Below are 23,292 nucleotides of genomic sequence, written 5' to 3'. Positions count from 1 at the left end.
ACAGTACCCAGTGTGTAAAAACTCCATCCCCACTGCTGTGTCTGATCCATTTGTACCAGTACAACGCAAACTAACACACCACAACCACAGTGTTGCTGCAGCACTGAGAATAATCCATCATGAAAATCATACCTTCTCTGTGATGGTCCTTTGGGGCTCCTGACCATTAAAGGACAGGATGAACAACTAATGGACTATAGTCCGTAATTATAAGACTACATAAAGTGCTCTGGTATGGTCAGTGAAACATGGACATTGAGAATGAGTGTATGACAAGAGAATGGACATTGAATGGTCATAATGGTATGGTTGATTGGTGTATGTCAAACTGATTTCAAAGTTAAAAACTTAGGAGTGAACACAATAGATTTTTCAGCTTAAATAAACTGTTATGTTCTTTAGAGTGGTTTGGTATTAAATATTTTACTCTAGAGAAACAAACTAAATCTGAAATTTTACAAGAGTGTAAAGAGAACTAAAACGGTATTTTAAACATATCTTTTGCTGCTAGGAATGCTCAAAAGACACCTAAACATTACAAAATGTAGAGAAACATTAGGCCTAACATCTACTGATCTGATCTCTTTTAATATGGATAATTAAAGTGGAAAGGTTTGATAAACTACCCTGCTGTGTTTCTTCATGTCTAAACACAAATACACACTGCACTCTGTTGCTCAGCTCCGGCAGGACGTAGTGGCTTGTATGCGCAGAGACACGACTTTGGAGACGGCCCTCAACTCGAAAGCCTACAAGCGCAGCAAGAGGCAGACTCTGAGAGAGGCGCGCATGACAGAGAAGTTGGAGAAACAGCAGAAGATTGAGCAGGAGAGGAAGCGCCGCCAGAAACATCAGGTAGGGCGCAGTAGATTTACTTGTTACGTGTTGATGTTTTCACCATGCTATCATTTGTGTATGTGTTCTCTGTTTCCGTCTGTATTTACCTTGAGCTGCTTCATACGTTGATCAGGTTAAATAAACGTCTTATAGCTCTGTAGTTGGGTATTTAATAAACACTGTTTTATAGAAAGTATCTTGAGTGAAACCTGCATATACAGGTATTTTTGCTATCCACAGCCTCAATCACTTTGATTCACTTTTGTTTTGAACTTGCTCAACGCAAAAAGGCAACTATAAACATATAAAATGATCTGTTATAATTCTAATAATATTCCTGTTTTAGAAATCTCTGATATGAATAATCATGCTATCAGTGGGGGATGCTGCTCTTTCAAGGAGGGAAAGCTCAATTTCGGCCTACATCATAAAATGTGTCAGTTTATTTATACGTAAATTCTACTCTCTGTTCCTTTTCAACAAAATGATCTGTGACCCTGTCGTACCAACAAGGCGTCTTTTCCAGGGACTTGACTAGTGTCCTCTCAATGGCCAGCAGAGCTAGGCTTAAACGGCCTTGGCCCATGTGAAGTGTGTCCGCCTGTGCTCCCACGGATCTTTACACCAAAGGATCGCTGATTCGCTCATTTCGCTGTCAATCAAAAAGAGATTCAGCCTCAGACAGATCATCCAATCATCATACAGAAGCTGAGCGTTCGGGCTGGCCACTGCTCCGTAGACCCCCAGAGACGCTGAGCGTCCGATGGGCGGGACAAAGCCCAGCATTTATCCAATGACTCGTCTCGTTTCGCTGCTTCGCTATTGAACTCTGTGGACGCTCAGCGTCCTCACAGTTTAAAGCACTGAAGGCACACAACAGTATATATTTGTTCACTTATTTTTTTAAATTTTAGGGGAAGCTGAGCTTCCCTTGCAGTCTTGGAGCAATCGCCGCTGCATACTATTATGAATGATTGTATATATTATGGGCGGCACGGTGGCGCAGCAGGTAGTGTCGCAGTCACACAGCTCCAGGGGCCTGGAGGTTGTGGGTTCGATTCCAGCTCCGGGTGACTGTCTGTGAGGAGTTGGTGTGTTCTCCCCGTGTCCGCGTGGGTTTCCTCCGGGTGCTCCGGTTTCCTCCCACAGTCCAAAAACACACGTTGCAGGTGGATTGGCGACTCGAAAGTGTCCGTAGGTGTGAATGTGTGTGTGTGTGTCTGTGTTGCCCTGTGAAGGACTGGCGTCCCCTCCAGGGTGTATTCCCGCCTTGCGCCCGATGATTCCAGGTAGGCTCTGGACCCCCCGCGACCCTAAGTTGGATAAGCGGTTACAGATAATGGATGGATGGATGGATGGATGTATATATTATGTTAAATTAATATTGTTGTTTTTGGGCACATCAAATTTCTAAGTATTGACATTTTCCACAGCACATGTGTGATGTAATGATATGTGTTCTTTTTATAAGGAATATCTTAACAGCATCCTCCAGCATGCCAAGGACTTCAAGGAATACCATAGATCCATTTCTGGAAAGATTCAGAAGCTCTCCAAGGCAGTCGCCACCTGGCATACAAACACAGAGAGGGAGCAGAAGAAGGAAACTGAGAGGATTGAGAAAGAGCGAATGAGGAGACTGATGGTACTTTTTGTTGTTCTGAATACCCATACAAAATTATTAAGGTATATCTGACTAACTTCTGGGAAATATCATCTTTTACACTTGCGCAGATTTTTTTTTTTTTTTTTTTTTTTTAGTCACAGATTTATGTAAATAGTATGCAGAAACAACCGTTTGTTTGTCCTGGTATAGGCTGAAGATGAAGAAGGCTACAGGAAACTGATTGACCAAAAGAAGGACAAACGTCTAGCGTACCTACTCCAGCAGACAGATGAGTATGTGGCCAACCTCACAACTCTGGTCTACGAGCACAAGGCTGCTCAGGCCGCCAAGGAGAAGAAGAAAAAGAGAAAGAAAAAGAAGGTACGTGGGAACAAGTTTCAGAATATCTACTAATAATAACCTGTTAGTAATAACTTTATATAGAGTGTCCAATTGTAGTTATTATCATTAGCCTAATTGTGTTTTTTTTTTGTTGTCATTGACCCTTACAGAAGGAAGATGGAGAAGCTGAAAGTCTTGGAGGAATTGGACCTGATGGAGAGGTGTGTCACTAAAAGCATTAGGAGGTCTCCTAATCTAAAGTTGTATGCAAAAGTTTGGGCATCCCATGCTGTTTTTATATATATATATATATATATATATATATATATATATATATATATATATATATATATATATAATTTTTTTTTTTTTTCCCCCAGTATTTTAGAGAAATTATTTCAAACAAAAATTATATGCTGTATACACAGATCTGACCCAACATTTAAAATGACCTCCTTGTTTCTGTACTTCTTGTCCACAAACATTTCATGTTTTGTAGTCCAAATCAAATTTCTTTATATAGCGTTGTCACAAAGCAGCTTCACGTAGTATCAGAACAGAACATTTAAATCAAAGCCCAATGCCAGCAAGCCGAAGGCGACAGTGGCAAGGAAAAACTCCCTTGAGGCTGGAGGAAGAAACCTTGGGAGGAACCAAGACTCTCAAAGGGGATCCATCCACCTCTGATCAAACTACATGTCCACATGTTGCTCTGCATGCATTGTTATTCACCTTTAACCGTTCCTTAATGATCAAACAGACAGAGTACAGCAGCCATCTCAGCAGTGACACTGATGTTGTGGTGGTGTTTTAGTGTGTATTAAGTTAAGATGCTTCAGTGCTGCTTGGGTTTTCAAACATTGTGCCCACTCACTTGCCACATTATTTGAAACATCTAACATTTTGGAGCACCTTGCACAGGAAAACACTGATAAAATTGGAGCTGAAAAAAAAAGAAAGAGTATAGAAACAGAGAAGTAATATTTAATGTTGTGCCTTATCAGTGTAAACTCTCAGCAGAGTAAGTAAGCTTAAGGTGTATTTAAGCCTTTGCATCTCTGTGGCTTTTAGAAGTTTTTAGTCTCAATTAGAGTAGTTTTAAGCATAAATCTTTGTCTTGTTTTTTTTTTTTTTTTTTTTTTTCTTTCTCTGCAGCCCATAGATGAGAGCAGTCAGATGAGTGAGCTCCCAGTCAAAGTCATTCAAACAGAGACTGGAAAGGTACTACAGGGCACAGACGCACCCAAGTCCAGTCAGCTGGAAGCCTGGCTCGAGATGAACCCTGGGTAGGATGTCGTCACTTTATTTCCCTCTGTATTTATTTCAGTTGTGTGACATTTACTTACTTCAGATTTAATGCTCTAGTCTAAGGCTAAGCACCACTTAATGGACCTCCATTAATATATTTCACATTATTTTAGTTACTGACAGATATAAGTATGAATTAAAATGAAAATAGCAGCTTAATTTGCTTTAAAACTGACAATTTTATTAAATTGACGGAAAAACACGAGCTCGCTACGGAAATTCTTGAACGCAACCGTGACGTCACTGGCGGACAACAGCTGAACAACGGCGCGGTAAAACACCGTTATGACTGACTGTTATGACAGTATCTAGCTAAATAACCAACATTATTCATGACAATAGCCTAGCAATAAGCTAAACTCAAATTTAGAGGTACCGTTATTCTTGTAAATGTGATCGAAGTCGAACTCGAATTCATCCGACACTATAAACCTCCGTAATGCAGCTACGTAGCCGAGTATAATCTGAGCCACCGAGTTTAGCAAGTCAAGCTAACGTTAACTGACACCAACTAAAACAGGCGAAGTGAGTGTCCTTACCCTGTTTACCTCCATGTTACAGAAGCTCTTGAACACCTTTCGTTGGTGTCCTTACATGCCCATATTGTTGGAAAAGCGCCAGTGAAATGAGCTACAGATAACGGAGTGAGCGGATGGTCCTTTCCAAAGTGCCCGTTTAAAGTGGACAAATTTAGTCCATTTTCTGGATATTGTGGAATCTTTGGGCCATTTGTGCACAGATGTCCCACTGTACATTGAATGATTGCAGCCAAAAACAACACACCTTTTCGTCATTTTGCATTAAATTAAGTGCAGCTTCTAGAGTTGTTGTCCACCATCTACGTCACAGGCAAGACGCCTATTAGAGTTTCCCAACACCGTTGGGGGGGGGGGGGCAACGGTCTTTTAAACCTCATTCCTTGAATTAGTAAGAAATAACATGTTTTCTGACTATCAATAAACACAAGTTAGGAACTCAAATTCCACTGTATTTATTTGTTTGACACTTTCATAGAGCTGGTGCTTAGCCTTTAATTTGTCCATGGAATCCTTTTTTACATTTCGCTTACAGATTTAATATATTGCCTACGCAAGCTCATCTGCTTCTATCCTACATTTGTATCATTTTGAATACAGATATGAAGTGGCCCCTCGGTCAGACAGCGAAGAGAGTGGCTCTGAGTTTGAAGAGGAGGTCAGTGTGCTGTTTTTCCACTGCACAAATACCTGCACCTTGTGTCTGTCTCCTCCCAACAACACCCATTAACACCTTCCAATATTCCTTCATAGCAGGCCTTCTTTTTTCTGCCACCAAGTAATATTTGTAACATTATTGCTTTCAGTAAAAGGGTCAGACTGACATAATCTGCTCTTCTTTCCTCCCAGGATGAAGAAGAGGTGGTCTCCAGAGCAGAATCAGAGGAAAAGAAAATCATTGATCCCAACAGCGATGAAGTGTCTGAAAGAGCAGCCAAGCACATCATAGAGTACGCAGACTATTTTCACATCAAAGCTGTAAAAAAAAGCCTTAGATCTGGAGGTAGATGGATGTTGGGCTGATTGCTTTACAATAACTGTTGTTTTTTGCTGGGGTTGTGTTTTTCACTGCTCCTTTTGTCAGATTCTTTTTCATTTTATTTGTTTATTTGTCACTTGGCTCTGCCTGTCTCATCCTGTTATGAGTTGTCTGTTCAGTATTGCACACTGTGTGATGCAGAAATCACTGTTTAGGGCTAGAGGGTAAATGAGTTCATGTTCGCCCGTAAACTTTTACCAAGCTATTCAGACCAGTCTGATATCATAGGATGTGAGCTCACTCTTCCTGCCCCTGCCCTCTGTAGGTCTGCCAAGCAGGATGTAGACGATGAATACAGTGTCCAGGCAGGACAGACCAGTTCTCAGTCCTACTATGGAGTCGCCCATGCCGTCATTGAAAGAGTGGAGAAACAGTCGAGTTTACTGATAAATGGGACACTCAAACAGTACCAGGTGATGTGTATCCAAAAGCCAACTGTTACAAAAAATGTTGTTCTTACTTAAAAAAAAGTTTTTAAGGAAATTTAAAAAATGTAGAGGTAATTGAAGGACTACTGACCACAATCTTGAAATGGATTAAGCAGCAAAGATGATGATGATGATGACTACTAGACAATTAACAGAATGAGAATCATAGATCTTAGGAAGTTATTCAGTTAACTTGAAATGTGGTGAAGCCTTGTTACTTAATTTTAAGTTAGAACAGAAGTAGTTTTCCAGTGCACTAGGAAAGATTCACAGTCTGCTGTAATGCTCTGAGTGATCTTCTCCCAGCTTTAATTTTCATATTGTCCGGAGACTCTTTAAAAAGTGAGAGGAGATAAAAATAGATAAACTTGAAAAGAAGCTGGTGCCTGGTACTTAGTCTGTAGCTCTTGAAATGTGTAGTTTTTTGATTTATCTTTAGATTTTGAGAGAACATTATTTTCTCTTCTTATCAGCCCTTCTCCTGATTGCTCAAGTACTTCCCTGATTGATAATTTAAATTTATAGGAGTCTTGGCAAAGCTTATTGGACTGAATGCAAGTTCCAGAAATATTCTGATTATGTCCAATGTTTGTAGAAAACGCTTTTTAGTCTGTTAGGATGTATTTAAAGTTCCTTTTAAAACTAGTTTTCCTTTCATTTCCTATAACAGCCTATGTAACTTCAAAGTGTAAGAAACTAATACTCGTTCTTTGTTCCGTTTTTTAAGATCCAAGGACTGGAGTGGATGGTGTCCTTGTATAACAACAACCTGAATGGCATCCTGGCTGATGAGATGGGCCTAGGGAAAACCATCCAAACCATTGCCCTTATTACTTACCTAATGGAACACAAGAGGCTCAATGGCCCTTATCTGATCATCGTACCACTGTCGTGAGTTACAGGCCAACTGACACAATATGATAGTCTAACGTACAAAGAAGCCATGAAAGAGAGGATAGAAAAAGATGAAGGCTTGGGTTCTGTAAGCAGATTTAGCCAGGCTATTAACAAAGCGTAAAACATGGTATTGCTGGCACTGGCAGATAAAGATCAGTTAATCAAAGGAGATAAGGCTATGAATATTAACAGAGTGTAATAAGAAGAACTTAAATGTTATAGGCTACAATCTGGCGATGTAAATAATTTGTATTTACCATGATTAATTCAGGAGGAGCGTACATGTTATAAATACAGCTTTACAATTTAAAGATTCAAAGTGTGTCCTGCCCTAACACTTTCTCATGCCTGTTGGGAGCACAGATGATTTCTTGCTTCCAGATGAAAGAAACCCTCACATTAAACTGGCTATATTCGGAATTTATTCATGGATCATTGCCCCTCTATTACTGTGCTGGAGACTTGTGATCTCTGTGTGGCACACACTCTGAGAACCGCAAGCTGTGAGCAGAAAATCAGGGGGGGGGGAGAAATATATAAAGCATGACAAATTAGAGAAGGAGGTTCAAGTTAATAACAAAGATTGATCTGTCTGGGAGTGGAAAATGCGTTCTGAGCTGCATCACGCTTTGCACAATTCCCTATTAACTCTGACCCCCAGTCGCCCCACGCACATCGCATCTTTTTCAGTGTTGAGGGAATTGTTCACATAAAAATGACAGTATTGATCTTTTTTTCCTCTCTTTCTTAGGACTTTGTCCAACTGGGTTTATGAACTTGACAAGTGGGCGCCATCGATTGTTAAAATTGCTTACAAGGTCAGCACCGATTTTGAGTCTTTGTGCATGTCAGGAAACAGTAAATAACACTTGGGGAATAAGCCAACAAAACACCATGGCTCATGTGTGGGTTTGTTTTTGTGAAAGGGCACACCATCCATGCGGAGGTCACTGGTGCCACAGCTTCGCAGCGGGAAGTTCAATGTTCTTATCACCACCTACGAGTACATCATCAAAGACAAGCACATTCTTGCCAAGGTGAGAACTGTCTGGTACAGAGAGCTCCATTTCAAAAGGTTTTCTTTTCTTTTTCAGTGACTAAGATTCTCCTGCTTTATTTTTGCTTGACAAGTATCCTTGGATTCTTTAGTCAGTATATATTTCTTTCTTTCTTTCTCTTAGATTCGCTGGAAGTACATGATTGTTGATGAAGGCCATCGCATGAAGAATCATCACTGCAAGCTGACCCAGGTTTTAAACACTCACTATGTGGCCCCCCGGCGGTTATTGCTCACTGGAACCCCTCTGCAGAACAAGCTGCCTGAGCTCTGGGCCCTGCTCAACTTCCTGTTGCCCACCATCTTTAAAAGTTGCAGCACCTTTGAACAGTGGTTCAATGCTCCCTTTGCCATGACGGGAGAAAGGGTATGATACCCCTGTTTTAAGTTAAGTTAAAACACTGAATATACTGGAGCATAGAGAAGAAGATGAGCCTGTTGAAAGAGTGAACAAATCTGAATAATAATGATAATTCGACAGGTGGACCTGAATGAAGAAGAGACCATCCTGATTATCCGCCGCCTTCACAAAGTGCTGCGTCCCTTCCTTCTGCGTAGACTGAAGAAAGAGGTGGAGTCTCAGCTGCCCGAGAAGGTAAATGCAAAAAAATAAATAAGCGAAAACACCGTTTTTGTTTCTGATTTGCCACATCTGACACGGCACACTTCTGCAGTTGGACAACAATTAATTTAAAATCTCATTTATCTGCAGGTGGAGTATGTTATCAAGTGTGATATGTCAGCTATCCAGAAGGTTCTCTATAGACACATGCAAGGCAAGGGCATCCTGCTTACTGATGGCTCAGAGAAAGACAAGAAGGTAAGTGAAGGAAGAGCACGAGTACTTCACTTTGTTCTGGTCACACCAAAACTGTTGACTGTAGACAAAACTGTTTACTGTGCTTTACACTTCCACAGGGAAAAGGTGGAGCAAAAACACTGATGAACACCATAATGCAGCTGAAGAAGATCTGCAACCACCCTTACATGTTCCAGCACATTGAGGTGAGTGCCAAATGACAGAACAAAAGAGAAGCATTTTAAAAAATCAACGGGAATCTCAAGTGGCGTCAAACGTTTCACACTTTTTCTCTTTATCTGTTCAGGAGTCATTTGCTGAACACTTAGGTTTTTCCAATGGCATCATAAACGGGTAAGCAGTCCTGAAATTAAACTAACTCATGCATAAACTTTAAAATGACCAAAAAGGATTAGTTATGACCTGGTTCATAAGTGGGTCACAAAAAAAAAAAACCTTCATCTGTCTCCGCAGACTCTGTTGGTGTGCTGTGCCATTTTGACATTTTTTTTTCACTGTTTATCACCCAGTCCTGACTTGTACCGGGCTTCAGGAAAGTTTGAGCTGCTGGACCGTATCCTGCCTAAGCTGCACGCCACCAACCACAGAGTCCTCCTCTTCTGTCAGATGACCTCTCTAATGACCATTATGGAGGACTACTTTGCCTACCGCAACTTCCTCTACCTACGACTAGATGGTGACCCACACCTTCGTTTTAAGTGCACAGTCATGTATATTTACTAATCCTGTGTATTTTAAAGATACAGCAAGGGAAAACACGTATTCAGACACTTTTTGTATTTATTATTAATATACGTCCAATTCATATATTAGGGTCCTGTGAGTCTGTCATTTTTTTTTTTCCCCAAAATTTTTGTATTTTGTTCCCATTTTAGTGTTTTATATTTTCACTATTCTGTTTTTTATTCATTCATTGTCTGTAAGCACATGTCCTGAGCCTACCCAGAATCACTGGGTGCCAGGCAGGAACACACCCTGGAGGAGGGGCCAGTCCTTCACAGGGCGACACACACTCACACATTCACTCACACACTAACACGTATAGACACTTGAGTCGTCATTCCACCTACCAATGTGCGTTTTTGGACTGTGAGAGGAAACCGGAGCACCCGGAGGAAACCCACCTGTACATGCGAAGAACACATTAAAACTCCTCACAGACAGTCACCCGGAGCGGGAATAGAACCCACAACCTCCAGGTTAAATAGCAGAAATGAGAAAATATTAGTTTACCGAAGAGGTCAGAAGAGTTTCACAAGCATTAGTTTACCAAGTGGTAAGAAGGGAGTGATATTCAACACCTCCATGTGCAGTACCACAATTATATCCTTTTAAGTACTTGTTTGTTTTTTGTCACATAGGAACGACCAAATCTGAAGACCGTGCTTTACTGCTAAAGAAGTTCAATGAGGAGGGCTCACAATTTTTCGTCTTCTTGCTGAGCACAAGGGCAGGCGGCCTGGGCCTCAACCTGCAGGCCGCAGACACTGTTGTCATCTTTGACAGCGACTGGAACCCCCACCAGGTCTCTCTCTCTCTCACAACCTTAGCAAGTGGAGAGTATTAGAGGCTTGTACTGTGGCAAAGCCGATGAGTAGCAAGTTAAGATAGATGCCCGAGGCAGTGTAACCTCAGTCATTTAAACATGAAGCTCTCATGAGTTACATTTTAATGTTGTGCTAATGGTTTTGGGTAAAACCTATTCCAGGATGTGAGGATTATTTTCTTTAGCCTTAGATAAGATGATGGTTTTCATTAGATATTTGTATGCCTGGAGTTTAGACATTTTTCAGCTGGCAGCTTTAGCCAATTCATGGATTTTTTTCTGGTTCTGAATAATTTTACATCCCCTGCACGATGCTACACATTAACCTTGGTTCTGTTACAAATTTACTGAGTGAGCATCATTTCCCCTTTTCTGAAGGACCCTAGTGTATAAGGCACCTTACCTCGTTTTCCATAGCAGCCAAGTTATTAAAACATGACTGACAGTTTAATCCCTGTCTCCAGGACCTGCAGGCTCAAGATCGTGCTCATAGAATTGGGCAGCAGAACGAGGTGCGTGTCCTGCGCCTCTGCACCGTCAACAGCGTGGAGGAGAAGATCCTTGCTGCAGCCAAGTACAAACTCAACGTGGATCAGAAAGTTATTCAGGCAGGCATGTTTGACCAGAAGTCCTCCAGCCATGAGCGGAGGGCCTTCCTGCAGGCTATTCTGGAGCACGAAGAACAGAATGAGGTATGTCTGCAGGAAAAAGCAAGGTCAGCCTGTTAGCTGCTGTGGTCAATGCATATTTATCACTGGAGAAAATGAGAATTAATTTTTTTATTTGAGTAGTGTTGGTGCAATTACTGAAGTTGATATGCTACGGAATATGATTTAGTTAATTTCATGATCAAATGCTTAAGAAGGAATGGGAAGCTGAAACATTCACAGAAACTATTTGTCTTTGGAATATCGCTGTGATACCAGTACTCCGAGCACAGATTTTTTCAAGAGAATCCACAGGGATGCTGCGATCAGCATTATGCCACAAGTTGGTACATGACTTGTAAGATTACTTAAAAGGTTCATGAGCATTTTCATGGAATATTCCGTGAATATTGCATTCAGTGGCACAGCTGGCATAGATTATACATAACAGTTGCATTAGCAGTGTAACAGAGATTTCTATTTGACCAGTAGAGTGTGCTCTTAAAACATACAATATTATAGCTCAGTGTGCATTACATCCACTTTCAGCATTCAGTGAAAAATACAGCTTCTCAGTGGGGTGCACACAAATGCCCTGAAAAGCTTTGAAACACAAGTATGCAGTGAATTTGATTATCATGTCACAGCGGTTTGCATAGCAATTGCAGTCAATTGTCTCTGTTTCAGTATTTACTGATAAACAAGCAGAACTTAGCTGTTATTCAAAGGGCTGTTTACTTATTGTTTCTGGCTTGCTGAGATCCTGTAACTCACATAATCGTACAAGGGTAAAACCTGAATTTTTGTGTACACTCGATGATAATTTAGTAGGAAATTTGTAGCTGTTGATTTTAAGAACTGTTTAGGAACATTATCACACTGTTGCCTTTAACAGAAAAGACACCAATAACACAGTTAATAACAGATAATAACAAGTTAACCATAATTTAATGACATCAATCTGGTTATCAGCAATGATTCACTGATAATGAAAGAAACGTAAAATGTATTAAAAATCCCAAAAACATTACATGGAGAATGAAGCATATTGACTTCAATGTCATATTCTTTTGTTTTTATTTCCTCTTCAACTTTGGTAATAGTAACTAAACAGGCCTTGAAACATATGTGTTTTAGCAGTAATAGTTATATTGGTTTGCTTGCAATATCAGGAGGAAGATGAAGTTCCAGATGATGAAACTCTAAATCAAATGATTGCCCGCAATGAGGATGAGTTTGAGCTTTTTATGGTAAGTTTAACATGGTCATCTCCTTACACTTGTTCAGTTGTATCAAGTTTAGAGATAAGAGACTAAATGAGAATAAATTTGCATTGTTTTTCCAGCGTATGGACCTGGACCGCCGTCGTGAGGACGCCCGGAACCCCAAACGTAAGCCTCGTCTCATGGAGGAGGATGAGTTGCCATCCTGGATTATCAAAGACGACGCTGAGGTGGAGCGGCTAACCTGTGAGGAAGAGGAGGAGAAGATCTTTGGTCGTGGCTCACGTCACCGTAGGGATGTGGACTACAGCGATACTCTGACTGAAAAACAGTGGTTGCGAGTGAGTCCCATTTATTTATTAATTTATTTATAAACCCCATTTCCAAAAAAGTTTTTGTGCTGTGCGAAATGTAAATTAAAAAAAAATGCAGCTTTTAATTGATCTCTACAATTGTGGGGAAATGCTGTTCTCTCTGGTTTGTTTATGTTCAGAAGCCCTGTGTCTTTTAAGATGGAATGGTATGTTTGAGGGGGAAAAATGCTGTTTGTATATGGCTGAAGTCTACCTTGCCTTTAACTTTTATTTCACTGTTTGAATTACCCACATGGAGCAAGAAATAGAACAAAATCCGCATTTTGGTTCATGCTTTTTGATGTTTGGAGTTGTCTTAAACTCTGGATGCCTTTGAGAAAGTCTAGCATACCGGACCAGCCATGTTGTGTGTTTTTTTTTTTTTTTATATAAACACATTAGACACAAACAGACTGGAGATCAGCAAATGGTGAGGGAACATCTTCAGAATTTAATGCAATTGTTTTTTGATTACAATTGTAAAGAAGATAACACTTTATCCATCCTGAAAAAAATGATAAGGTTACAGTAATGTACATAGTGCACAAGAGAAGACATACAGAAATAACAATAAATAGAGTAGAGATATAGAAGTGGGTTACAGAATTAAATATAGGTTTGGAACAACAGTGCTCTGAATCATAATATAATAAGAGTGAGGAGAATCTATATATATACATACATAAGTGTTCTGTATAAGAGCAGCCTTAGCAGGTATTGCACTATTATATGGTTAGTTCCAGTCACGCACTCTGATTGGTTGAAAAGCGCTCTGTGCGGTTATTGCGAAATAAAGCATGCTTTAGTTTTTTCACAACCACTGTATCAGTCCGCTGAACGCCGTTGCTAACAACCCTCTACACTGCAGCTGTCCATATAAAAAATTTTCACCGCTAAATTAGCTTCAGTTTATTTTTCACACCAATAACTTCAGTCTTCAGTTTACTTTGAGAATACTAATACCAATAAAAAAATCACGCTCCAGTTATAATCATTCACTGTTATAAACACGTTTAACTCTTGAAATAAATGGAGACTGAGGGCAGTGACTGGCGTTAAAGACCATTTAATTCGACACAAATACAAAATACGACATTAAGTAAATTTACTTGAGACAAAGCCAAGTTAAGAACACAAAATGAGAATACATACCAGAGGAGAGAAGGCCCATTGGAGATTCAGTTACTGTAATCGTCCTTAGCGTTCACAGGGAGCTTCATTTTTTTTATTTATTTATTTTTTATATTTGCTGCACATCCAGGGTGTCTCAAATCATTCCCCATTCATTGCATAGTGCACTAACATTACGTGTAAATCATGACTGAGTTTAGGACAGAGCACTAAATGTTTAAAATTAAGTCATGCAACCGTGTTTCAATATGGATATATGTTACATTAGAAGTATAACGCATTATGGCTTGTTACCTCTTATGGTGCACTTCAAAGAGAACAGGTGGAAATTTGAGACAGTTGCAGCTCAGCTGAGCTCACCGGGCTAGGTAAAGACTCTCTTGGTCAGAAGCAAGTTTATCTGGAGTAGTTTATTCTGCAGATTAGGGGTCTGGGTAGTTTACTCGGCAGGTTAGTGATTCTGTAGTGGTGAACTGAGGCTGATCCACTCTGGGCGGTGAGTGCAGTGCTGTGGAGTTCGTAACTGTGACGCAGCAACACGCTACAAGTTGAGGAACTATAATTTGACGGAAGGATTTACTAATTTCATGAACATTTTTGACACTACTTTCACAGCTTCGTTTATATATTTCAAGATTTAATACCTGAACTGTTGTATAAAAGCAATAGAACAATCAAGGTCATGTGCTATCATGAAATAACAGCACGGCTGAAATGGACTACAGTGACTACACTGCATCACAGCCATGCTGTTATTTCATGATAACACACTACCTCTCGTGTTCTACTGCTTAAATGCGTAAGTGGTAAAAATACAACCACACAAGTGAAAAAATCTATACATAAAGGACAATGTACATCACAAACGAGCAGCATAATGATTTTTGAACTAATGGAGTTCAGCGTTTGTGAAATTGTCAGTAAATGTATTCTTTGTACTAAGAGCTGCAGAGAGAAACGTAGTCAGTCTAAAGAGTAAACTAAAGTGGACTAGTAACAGTAACAATGAGTGCATCATAGTAGTATAAATGATTAGACTCAACAGGTAACAGTGTAGTGTAGTTTTGCACAGTTCAGACAGCAGATCATCAGTCACTTAATCTCCTTAAAGTGTCAATTAAATGTCACTTTTATGTGGAACAAATAGACCTAGCTTTTCACTGCCGATAATTCTGAGTAGCAAATATTGTGGTGAGTAAACAAATGACTTTATAAGAAAAGAAATGAGCGGCCGTTTCTGTGTCACACACTTGATACCTTTGTTACCTCAAATATGAATCACGATAGATGTTACAGCCATTCAGTGTTAATTTCTATTTTTTTTTTATTTATATTGTTCAGAAGCCTAATATCCAAGCTTCTCGTCTGTCAAAATCAGACCCACGACGCACAACGTAAATTAGTCAGACAACCATAGCTTTCTGTCTCTCCGTGGCTGCTGTAGAGAAAATTTAGCCCACTGTTGATGCTACCTTCTAATGCCGAGCAGAGCACTCAGTGTCGTCTTCACTTAATTTCCAACTGTGAAAAAACTGCCAAATGAAATTTTCATTCCTAACAAGCATTTTGACAGCTCACTAACACTTTCCTGACGCACAAACCTCTCCTGAGAAGCCACCTCAGATGCTTACTTCCTATTCCACTCCAGGTAACGACTGACTGACAGTGCTAGCTGATTCACAAGATGATGATAAGGAGCAGAATAGCTTTCAGGTTAGGAGTCCATGTACCAGTGCTTGTGTTTTAAGGTAAACAGAGTCAAGCTAGAGAGCCAGACCGCCAAGGAACAGAGAAATTCAGTGATGGTAAATTTGTACAGTACGGGAGTCAGAAGCAACACAAAAAAACAAAAAGTGGGTGTATGCCTCAAGGGCTCTTTCAGGGGGTTGACATGCTGTTATCAGATTTTCTTTAGATTTTGCAGAAACCATGAATCTTCTGTACATTTTTCAAAGCAAAGAGGCTTTTCATTTCAGTGTGCCAGTACGTCAATAACTTGTTTTCATTGTCAGTTGGTTTATAGATGAATTGCCATTGTCATCATATTTCATGCCTTTGTTGCTGATGAAATATTGTCAATTCCGCACTGAGCTTGAGGGATCAACACAAGAAGTTGTCATAGAAAAGGAACTGTTACTTATTGCAATCTTCAAAGACATTTTTTGTAACTAGGCCTGGAAGTCATCATTTAAATTTGCTTTTACATGGGGAATTATAAACAAATGTCTTTATATCTACATGGCTCAGTGGCTCAACAAATTGCTTTCAATGCTTGAGTGAGTTTGGGATACAGTTGACTGTTACCCCAAGTTGAATTTCTTAGTTTATGAGACAGTATACAGTATACAGTGAAATACAGTATGAAAAGCTGTAGAGGTATAATATGCACAGAATCTTTTAAAGGTATGTGAATACCATCTAGCACAAAGAAGTCACAGGGTTTAGGACAGTAAGTGTTTTAAGGTCCATTGTTAGATATAATTTAAAAGGTTATTAATATTAATAATCTCTGTGCTCTTTGACTAACAGTTTAAGTTTATCAAAATTGGCTACGCTACGGAAATTTTTGAACGCAACCGTGACGTCACTGGTGGACAACAGCTGAACAACGCTGCGTAAAACACCGTTATGACTGACTGTTATGACAGTATCTAGCTAGCTAAATAACCAACATTATTCACGACAATAGCCTAGCAATAAGCTAAACTCAAATTTAGAGGTACCGTTATTCTTGTAAATGTGATCGAAGTCGAACTCGAATTCATCCGACACTATACTCCGCTACGTAGCTGCATTACGCCGGTTTATAATCTGAGACACAGAGTTTAGCAAGTCAAGCTAACATCAACTAACACCAACTAAAACAGGCGAAGTGAGTGTCCTTACCCTGTTTACCTCCATGTTACAGAGGCTCTTGAACACCTTTCGTTGGTGTCCTTACATGCCCATATTGTTGGAAAAGTGCCAGTGAAATGAGCTACAGATAACGGAGTGAGCGGATGGTCCTTTCCAAATTTGACAAATTTAGTACTTTTTCTGGATATTTTGGGATCTTTGGGCCATTTGTGCACAGATGTCCCACTGTACATTGAATGATTGCAGCCAAAAACAACACACCTTTTCCTCATTTTGCATTAAATTAAGTGCAGCTTCTAGAGTTGTTGTCCACCATCTACGTCACAGGCAAGATGCCTATTAGAGTTTCCGAACACCGTTGTGGGGGGGACCAACGGTCTTTTAAACCTTATTCCTTGAATTAGTAAGAAATAACATGTTTTCTGACTATCAATAAACACAAGTTAGGAACTCAAATTCCAATGTATTTATTTGTTTGACACTTTCATAGAGCTGGTGCTTAGCCTTTAAAGATTATATTTATTTAATTGGTGTTGATGATATCATGGTTATTATTATGTATTAAAGCCTCATATAGATCATGAGCATATCTTCTAACTTAGAATCAAATCTACAATTGCAGAACTTTTACACAGTATTTTTCTTTAAATTTGGAAGTCTGCTAGCATCAGCTTATCAGTTTATCTCAGATGATCCGTCTCTCTGTCTGAGCACCTGGCTTCAAATTTTAGCAGGTGCGCAGAATTACTGCTAAGGATCAGGCTTTGATTGTGATGATTAATCAGTTATGTACTGGGATTTTAGTGCAAATAAAAAAGTCTAAATGATGGATAGGTGAAGTTAGAAAATGAAGAGATTCATCAGAGAAAATGGGGTTTGAATTAAGTTTTTCACTTAAACTAGTTTCACTTTCACACTTTTCTTCGATTTCCTTCAACCAAAAAAAGAGAGAGGAAAAAGGAAAATCAGGCATTTAAAGAAAAAGCAGTGCACAAAGAAACTATCTGAATTCAAACTCTCCATCTCATTATTTTGTTTGTCCTGGACATTTATACTCTATAATAACGAACAGAGTGCGCTTATTAGAAAGGTGGCATCCCATAATGGTAATAAATATAATGTCATATAGTTTGTACACCTGTCTAAAAATACTCAAAGCTGAATCAAGCAGAATAATGAACAGTTTTCAGGCTCATCATGGAAGGCCTTTAACTGGTTAAGCCTTGTCTGAGCCGAAAAGAAAAATACAGCAGTAGCACCAGGATCTTAAAAACAATTACATAATCAAAAGCCCTTTAACCACTGTAAAACCACAAGGCCTCTAATGACTTATTACTTGAATATGCCAGTGCAGTACATTTAAGAATATGATATTGCTTTACAAATCCTTCTGTGGTCTAGTTTTTTTCTGTTGTAGAAAAATGATTTTCTGTGGGATTTAAGGCAGATTTTGGTTTCCAAAAACATGCATTGGTAAGTTAATTGGCTTCTCAGAAGAGTCTCTAGGGGTGAATGTATGAGTGTGATTTCGGGTAGGCTCCGTACTCACCCCAACCTTGAACTGGATCAGCGGTTACAGACAACGAATGATTATTTTTACCAGGTTCAGATATATAGCCTTGAAGCTGTGAATGTTTGAAAGTTTTTAAGACTTAGATGACCATGAAAACAAATTGTGAAACTCTATTTGTGAATCTTGTAGAAACATTATTGTCTCAAAACATCCTCCTCTGTTTTCCTGAGGACTAAATACACTTGTGTAGTGTTATGAGCATGTAACTATTAAATATTTGCTAAAACTTCTGTAAGTGGCAATAAGACTGAGTGAGTGGCAGCATCAGTAGTCCATGTCAATGCAGTGAAAACGCAAACATCTAACAAGGCAAAATAGCTGCTTTTTGTGACTAACTATACAAGTAGATTGAGCAAGGATTCAGATCTATGTTTTTATAGAGAACCATAAGAAAAGAGAAGCAAATGACCCGGCAATGTACTACACGGTGTGTCAGTGCACACCTCACTCCGAACATAACTACAAATGGTAATGCCCCTCCATTCTGACATGTCTTGCCGTATACTTGGGCTGTCAAAAACTCTGTCTCCATCTTTGTCTTCTCTGAAGCCTTCGGTGGGGACTCATTCAGTCTACTGAAGGACTCATAAGTCATACTTAGTGGCAGGTGGGTCACTGTCAGGTGTAACTGCCCTTTATTTATTCAGGTCAATGCTTTTTCTGTCCCAGTTTTGTTTTTTTCTCTTAAAGAAGATGGTTCTCCATGGGTCTTTCAGTAATGTCAGTTGTCCTATATTGAATCTACGATGTCAAGATAACCTTAGCCTATTTACAGGATACTTATTTTCATTGTGAACATGCTCTTTAGATTGATTGTAAATATATTGAAATGTATTGAACGTATTGTTTTTAAAACAAGTTATAAATATAACCAAAAAGGGGTCTTCTGCAGAATATAACTTTTTTTTTTAGTGCTCTATAGAACCATTTCCAAAAAGGTGTTCTATAGAACCATATACAACTTACACTGATCTAAGGAACCCTTTCACAATGCAAAGAATATTTTAAGCATGCAATTATTGTGTTTATGGTACTATAAAGAACTGTTTGTCTTAACTGAGGATCCTTTAAAATAAGAGCAGAGGAGGTGGAGACTGACTGATGTGTAATTAAGATCACTACTGCATTAAATTAACGTGTTTCAATCAAACTAGGTTATAAGGGTGATGTGACTCCTAGCGGCCCCATATTTGACTGATTTAATCAGACATAATCTATTCTGTAGTTTTAGTCATCCCTAGATACAGTGAAGACAAATTTAATGAGAGATCACCGCCATGACAGCCAGATGAAAATGACAATAAGTTTCAAGTCAGAAACTCATTGTCATGCATATTAGCCAGATCAGTGAAATGGGAACTCACTCAATTGCAGGATTTGACCTTTTGTAGACGGGACTTTGAAAGCTCCATTACAGTCTCATTGTCATCTCGGTTTGATCTTGCAGGCTATTGAAGATGGCAACCTGGAGGAGATGGAGGAAGAGATCCGACTGAAGAAGCGTAAACGGAGGAGACATGTGGACAAAGGCATTAGGCGCGAAGAAGGAGAGAAAACCAAGAAGAGGAGGGGTCGACCCCCGGCTGAGAAGCTTTCCCCCAACCCCCCAAAACTTACTAAACAGATGACTGCTATCATTGATACTGTTATCAACTACAGAGATGGGTAAGAGAATGGAAAAAAAATCATTCTTTAAGCCAAGAACACTGTTTAAATTTGACCAATCTCATCGACTTCACCCTCAGTTCAAACGGTCTCTTAGCAATTACTTCACAGTCAGGCTAACTTTAATATTTGGTGGAGGTGATTTATTGCACAGGCAGTTCTGATTAACCTGCTGGGTCATTTTTCAGTTCGCTGTGATTATGTACTGAATGTATGGTGTTTTTTTACGGGCAGCATTTTTAGATTGCTTTTCTTAAATATGCTCCCATTGGCCTCGTCTTTTCCCCTCACAGCCCACCACATCACTTTCTTTTCAAGAACCTACTACCTGATTTCCATGAAGTCACATTCTTTCCCTTTCTGAGTATGACTTTTCTTCTTAATTGCAAGTGATTCTTGTAGCTACGCTCTGGCTTGTTGCGCACATTTTCCACTCAAGCCCTTCAGGGAGGCTGGCCGTCTTCTAGTCATATGGACTCAATACTCTGGAATGGTTTAAAAGAACCAAGATCACTGTGTCCAGAATTTCAAACAATACAGAAGCTGGTAGATGCACCATGCATCTGTGGAAGTCTTAATAGTTTTACAGTAGCACCTCTTTTCAGAAACAATGACAAGACCCTATATATTTGACCTTCGGTCTCCAGTGGGACAGAAGACTTGTCTTTGAAAGTCTTACTTTGGAAGCTGCTGCATGATATCATTTTTGCATCATCATCATCGCAATGAGCGCATGTGCGATAGTCAAATCTCAGGGCGTGTGATGTCACAAGCACAGCATGGATGAAGCTGGCACTGCATGTCTGAGTTACGAAAAAAAAAGAAACAGATTCACAGTCAGAACAGTCAAGGAGGTAGTGGGGGAAATGCAGACAACAACCGAGAGGAGCCAAGAGAGAGGTGCACACACTGCTATATATGACTTAATTTAGTATTTTTGGCTGCCTGACACACAAAGGAAAAGTCACACCATTCCCATTTTCCACAGCAGAGCAGATATTTGCCCAGTATCAGTTATTTTGCTCCATTCTTGCACACAGTTTGTTGCTGGTTGCTGTGAGTGACACACAGTAGTGCGTGAATAGCTGAGCAGTGTATAGCTGCTCTTTTATTTGTATTAAAGTTTTCAATTCTGAACACTATTATAAATGGCCAATTTTGCCACTCATATAAATTCCCTTAAATGATATTTAAGCTTCGTTATATTAATGCTGCTTTAACAATGAGCAGAGTTTTTGCTTCTGTAATATCCTGTATCCCTTCTAGACACCACATTTATAATTCTCAGATGAGCCCTTTATGCATTATTAATAAAACAGGCGAGGGGTTTATCTTTTGGGATATGTCGGGAACATCTTGAAAGCTGCCATATTGGATCAAAAAAGAGCACGTTTTTCCAATGGGAAGGTGATGAGGTAGCGCATCAAGGAATTAAAAGGGTGTCCTGCAAATTTTGACTCACCCTGCACTGCTGAAAGACAAAATATCTCAGTGTAATTTTTCCCAACATTGCATCCTTCTCTCTTTTTTGTGTGAGAGGGAGTATGATGCTGCTAGTTGTTTTTTTATTGACCAGTTGACATGTCCACTTCTGAACTGAAAGGATAATTTGTCACCTACAGTGTTAATCAATAATTCATCCGAATGGATTCTGCACAATAAATTGCTCACACTAAATGCCACACTAACCTGTCTGTATCCCTCATAGGCTCCATGCAATGAGCACTCATTTGGTGCTAATCAAAAACTAGAAGATTTTTCAGAATTAGCTTTATTTTTGTATTTTCATTGTTTCGTATTTAAATATGGCAAGCTTTTATAGTTATTGCTTCTGTATTATATCTGGCATCTGTGTAACATGGTCTGTGGGTATTTAGAGTGGCAGCAGTTGTGTGACTAATACACAAATATTGCTACTTGTATTCCATCCACTGTAGTTTTTAGATCAGCTGTTTAAACAATGCAGTAAATTTTGATGGTAAATAATCATGTGCATAATGATGTTTGGCACAGTGGTGCAGCAGGTAGTGTCGCAGTCACACAGCTCCAGGGACCTGGAGGTTGTGGGTTTGATTCTGGGACTCCGGTTTCCTCCCACAGTCCAAAAACACACGTTGGTAGGTGAATTGTCGACTCAAAAGTGTCCGTAGGTGTGAGTGTGTGTTGCCCTGTGAAGGACTGGCGCCCCCTCCAGGGTGTATTCCCGCCTTGCGCCCAATGATTCCAGGTAGGCTCTGGACCCACCACGACCCTGAACTGGATAAGGGTTACAGATAATGAATGAATAAATAATGATGTTTATCCTTCTAAAAGAGCTACATACTATAATTCTGATTGGTCTGTGGAGGCCAGCACACAACCATTTAACCAGAATTAAGCCTGAATTAATGGTAAAATTGGTGATGAATCAACCTTCTATGATTCTTGACAGACACTTACTGTCTGTAAAGAATGACTCATTATTGCACTAGTGATCTAAAGACATGTGTGCTTCTACCTTGTTAGGATTCTGGCAGGGGATGATTTAACCATGTTAGTGCAGTACCACCCCTGTGACAGTAAAATCTCATTTACCACCTGTTTAAAAACCCACTTTCAGGCCGCGTCTAAGAAGGCAAGCTGTTACAAGCTGAAAATAGTTTGTGATATTGTAACAGTGTTTTGTATTACTGGATTGGTTCGTTGGCTGATTTATAAGTGAAGTTACACTGTAACATCACACCAGAACTAAAGCAGTCCATAATATGTTTGTGGTTATTGTATCATTTATTGTGATTGGCTGTTTACGATTGTTTTACATGTAAAATTATCATTGTGCAAGATAAATAAAGCAAGGAAAGGAGAGGGGGATATCTACGTTTACAACATGATTTATAAATGTATCAATTCTAGTTTCACCCAAGTAAAAGGACACACATCTTATATTTCTCTGTTATTTGTCACACCTAAATTAAATTCTATATCTCACTAGAAGAATACTTTCAGCTAAAATTTAGGTTTGATTCCTGGAAGAGTCGTATTCGACTGTCCATGGCTGACGGTATCCTTTTTCCTTTAATGTAAACAGACTTGTACAGCAAGCGCTTCTGAAAATCAGATGCTGTCAGCAGGATATCCTTGCCAGCCACGTATTCCTTTCTTAATGTTCGTGCTGTTCAGAAGAATCCGACTAAACCTGGCTTGCTGTGTCTGATTACAGATCAGGCCGCCAGCTCAGTGAAGTCTTTGTGCAGCTGCCCTCCAGGAAAGAGCTGCCAGAGTATTACGAACTGATAACGAAGCCAGTGGACTTCAAGAAGATCAAGGTAAATATCAAAGCAAGAGCTCAGTCCCTCCCTTGAAGATAATTATTTAACTTAAACTTGAATCTCAACTTTCTATTCTTTATTCAGAGTTGTGACATGATAAAGGATTGACTGACCCTTTCA

General features: G+C 39.5%; 1 protein-coding gene across 3 annotated transcripts in view; it reads left to right on the top strand.

Moving 5' to 3' along the window:
• The window catches only part of LOC136677852 (probable global transcription activator SNF2L2), a 39,751-nt gene that overhangs the window by 8,850 nt on the left and 7,609 nt on the right, over nucleotides 1–23,292 (top strand). For all 3 annotated transcript variants that reach the window (XM_066655523.1, XM_066655525.1, XM_066655524.1), the window contains exons 8-30: nucleotides 682–855; nucleotides 2,309–2,482; nucleotides 2,654–2,824; nucleotides 2,956–3,006; nucleotides 3,941–4,071; nucleotides 5,230–5,287; nucleotides 5,479–5,579; nucleotides 5,934–6,081; nucleotides 6,824–6,987; nucleotides 7,745–7,811; nucleotides 7,920–8,030; nucleotides 8,175–8,417; nucleotides 8,532–8,645; nucleotides 8,763–8,870; nucleotides 8,969–9,055; nucleotides 9,157–9,203; nucleotides 9,380–9,546; nucleotides 10,232–10,395; nucleotides 10,881–11,108; nucleotides 12,236–12,313; nucleotides 12,409–12,627; nucleotides 19,647–19,864; nucleotides 23,064–23,169. In XM_066655523.1, the coding sequence (XP_066511620.1) occupies nucleotides 682–855; nucleotides 2,309–2,482; nucleotides 2,654–2,824; nucleotides 2,956–3,006; nucleotides 3,941–4,071; nucleotides 5,230–5,287; nucleotides 5,479–5,579; nucleotides 5,934–6,081; nucleotides 6,824–6,987; nucleotides 7,745–7,811; nucleotides 7,920–8,030; nucleotides 8,175–8,417; nucleotides 8,532–8,645; nucleotides 8,763–8,870; nucleotides 8,969–9,055; nucleotides 9,157–9,203; nucleotides 9,380–9,546; nucleotides 10,232–10,395; nucleotides 10,881–11,108; nucleotides 12,236–12,313; nucleotides 12,409–12,627; nucleotides 19,647–19,864; nucleotides 23,064–23,169 (3,129 nt within the window). The remainder of the gene's footprint in view (nucleotides 1–681; nucleotides 856–2,308; nucleotides 2,483–2,653; nucleotides 2,825–2,955; nucleotides 3,007–3,940; nucleotides 4,072–5,229; nucleotides 5,288–5,478; nucleotides 5,580–5,933; nucleotides 6,082–6,823; nucleotides 6,988–7,744; nucleotides 7,812–7,919; nucleotides 8,031–8,174; nucleotides 8,418–8,531; nucleotides 8,646–8,762; nucleotides 8,871–8,968; nucleotides 9,056–9,156; nucleotides 9,204–9,379; nucleotides 9,547–10,231; nucleotides 10,396–10,880; nucleotides 11,109–12,235; nucleotides 12,314–12,408; nucleotides 12,628–19,646; nucleotides 19,865–23,063; nucleotides 23,170–23,292) is intronic.

The sequence above is a fragment of the Hoplias malabaricus genome, chromosome Y (assembly GCF_029633855.1).
Source record: "Hoplias malabaricus isolate fHopMal1 chromosome Y, fHopMal1.hap1, whole genome shotgun sequence".
In the NCBI taxonomy this organism is placed as follows: Eukaryota; Metazoa; Chordata; class Actinopteri; order Characiformes; family Erythrinidae; genus Hoplias; species Hoplias malabaricus.
This window is presented reverse-complemented; position numbering and strand designations above follow the sequence as displayed.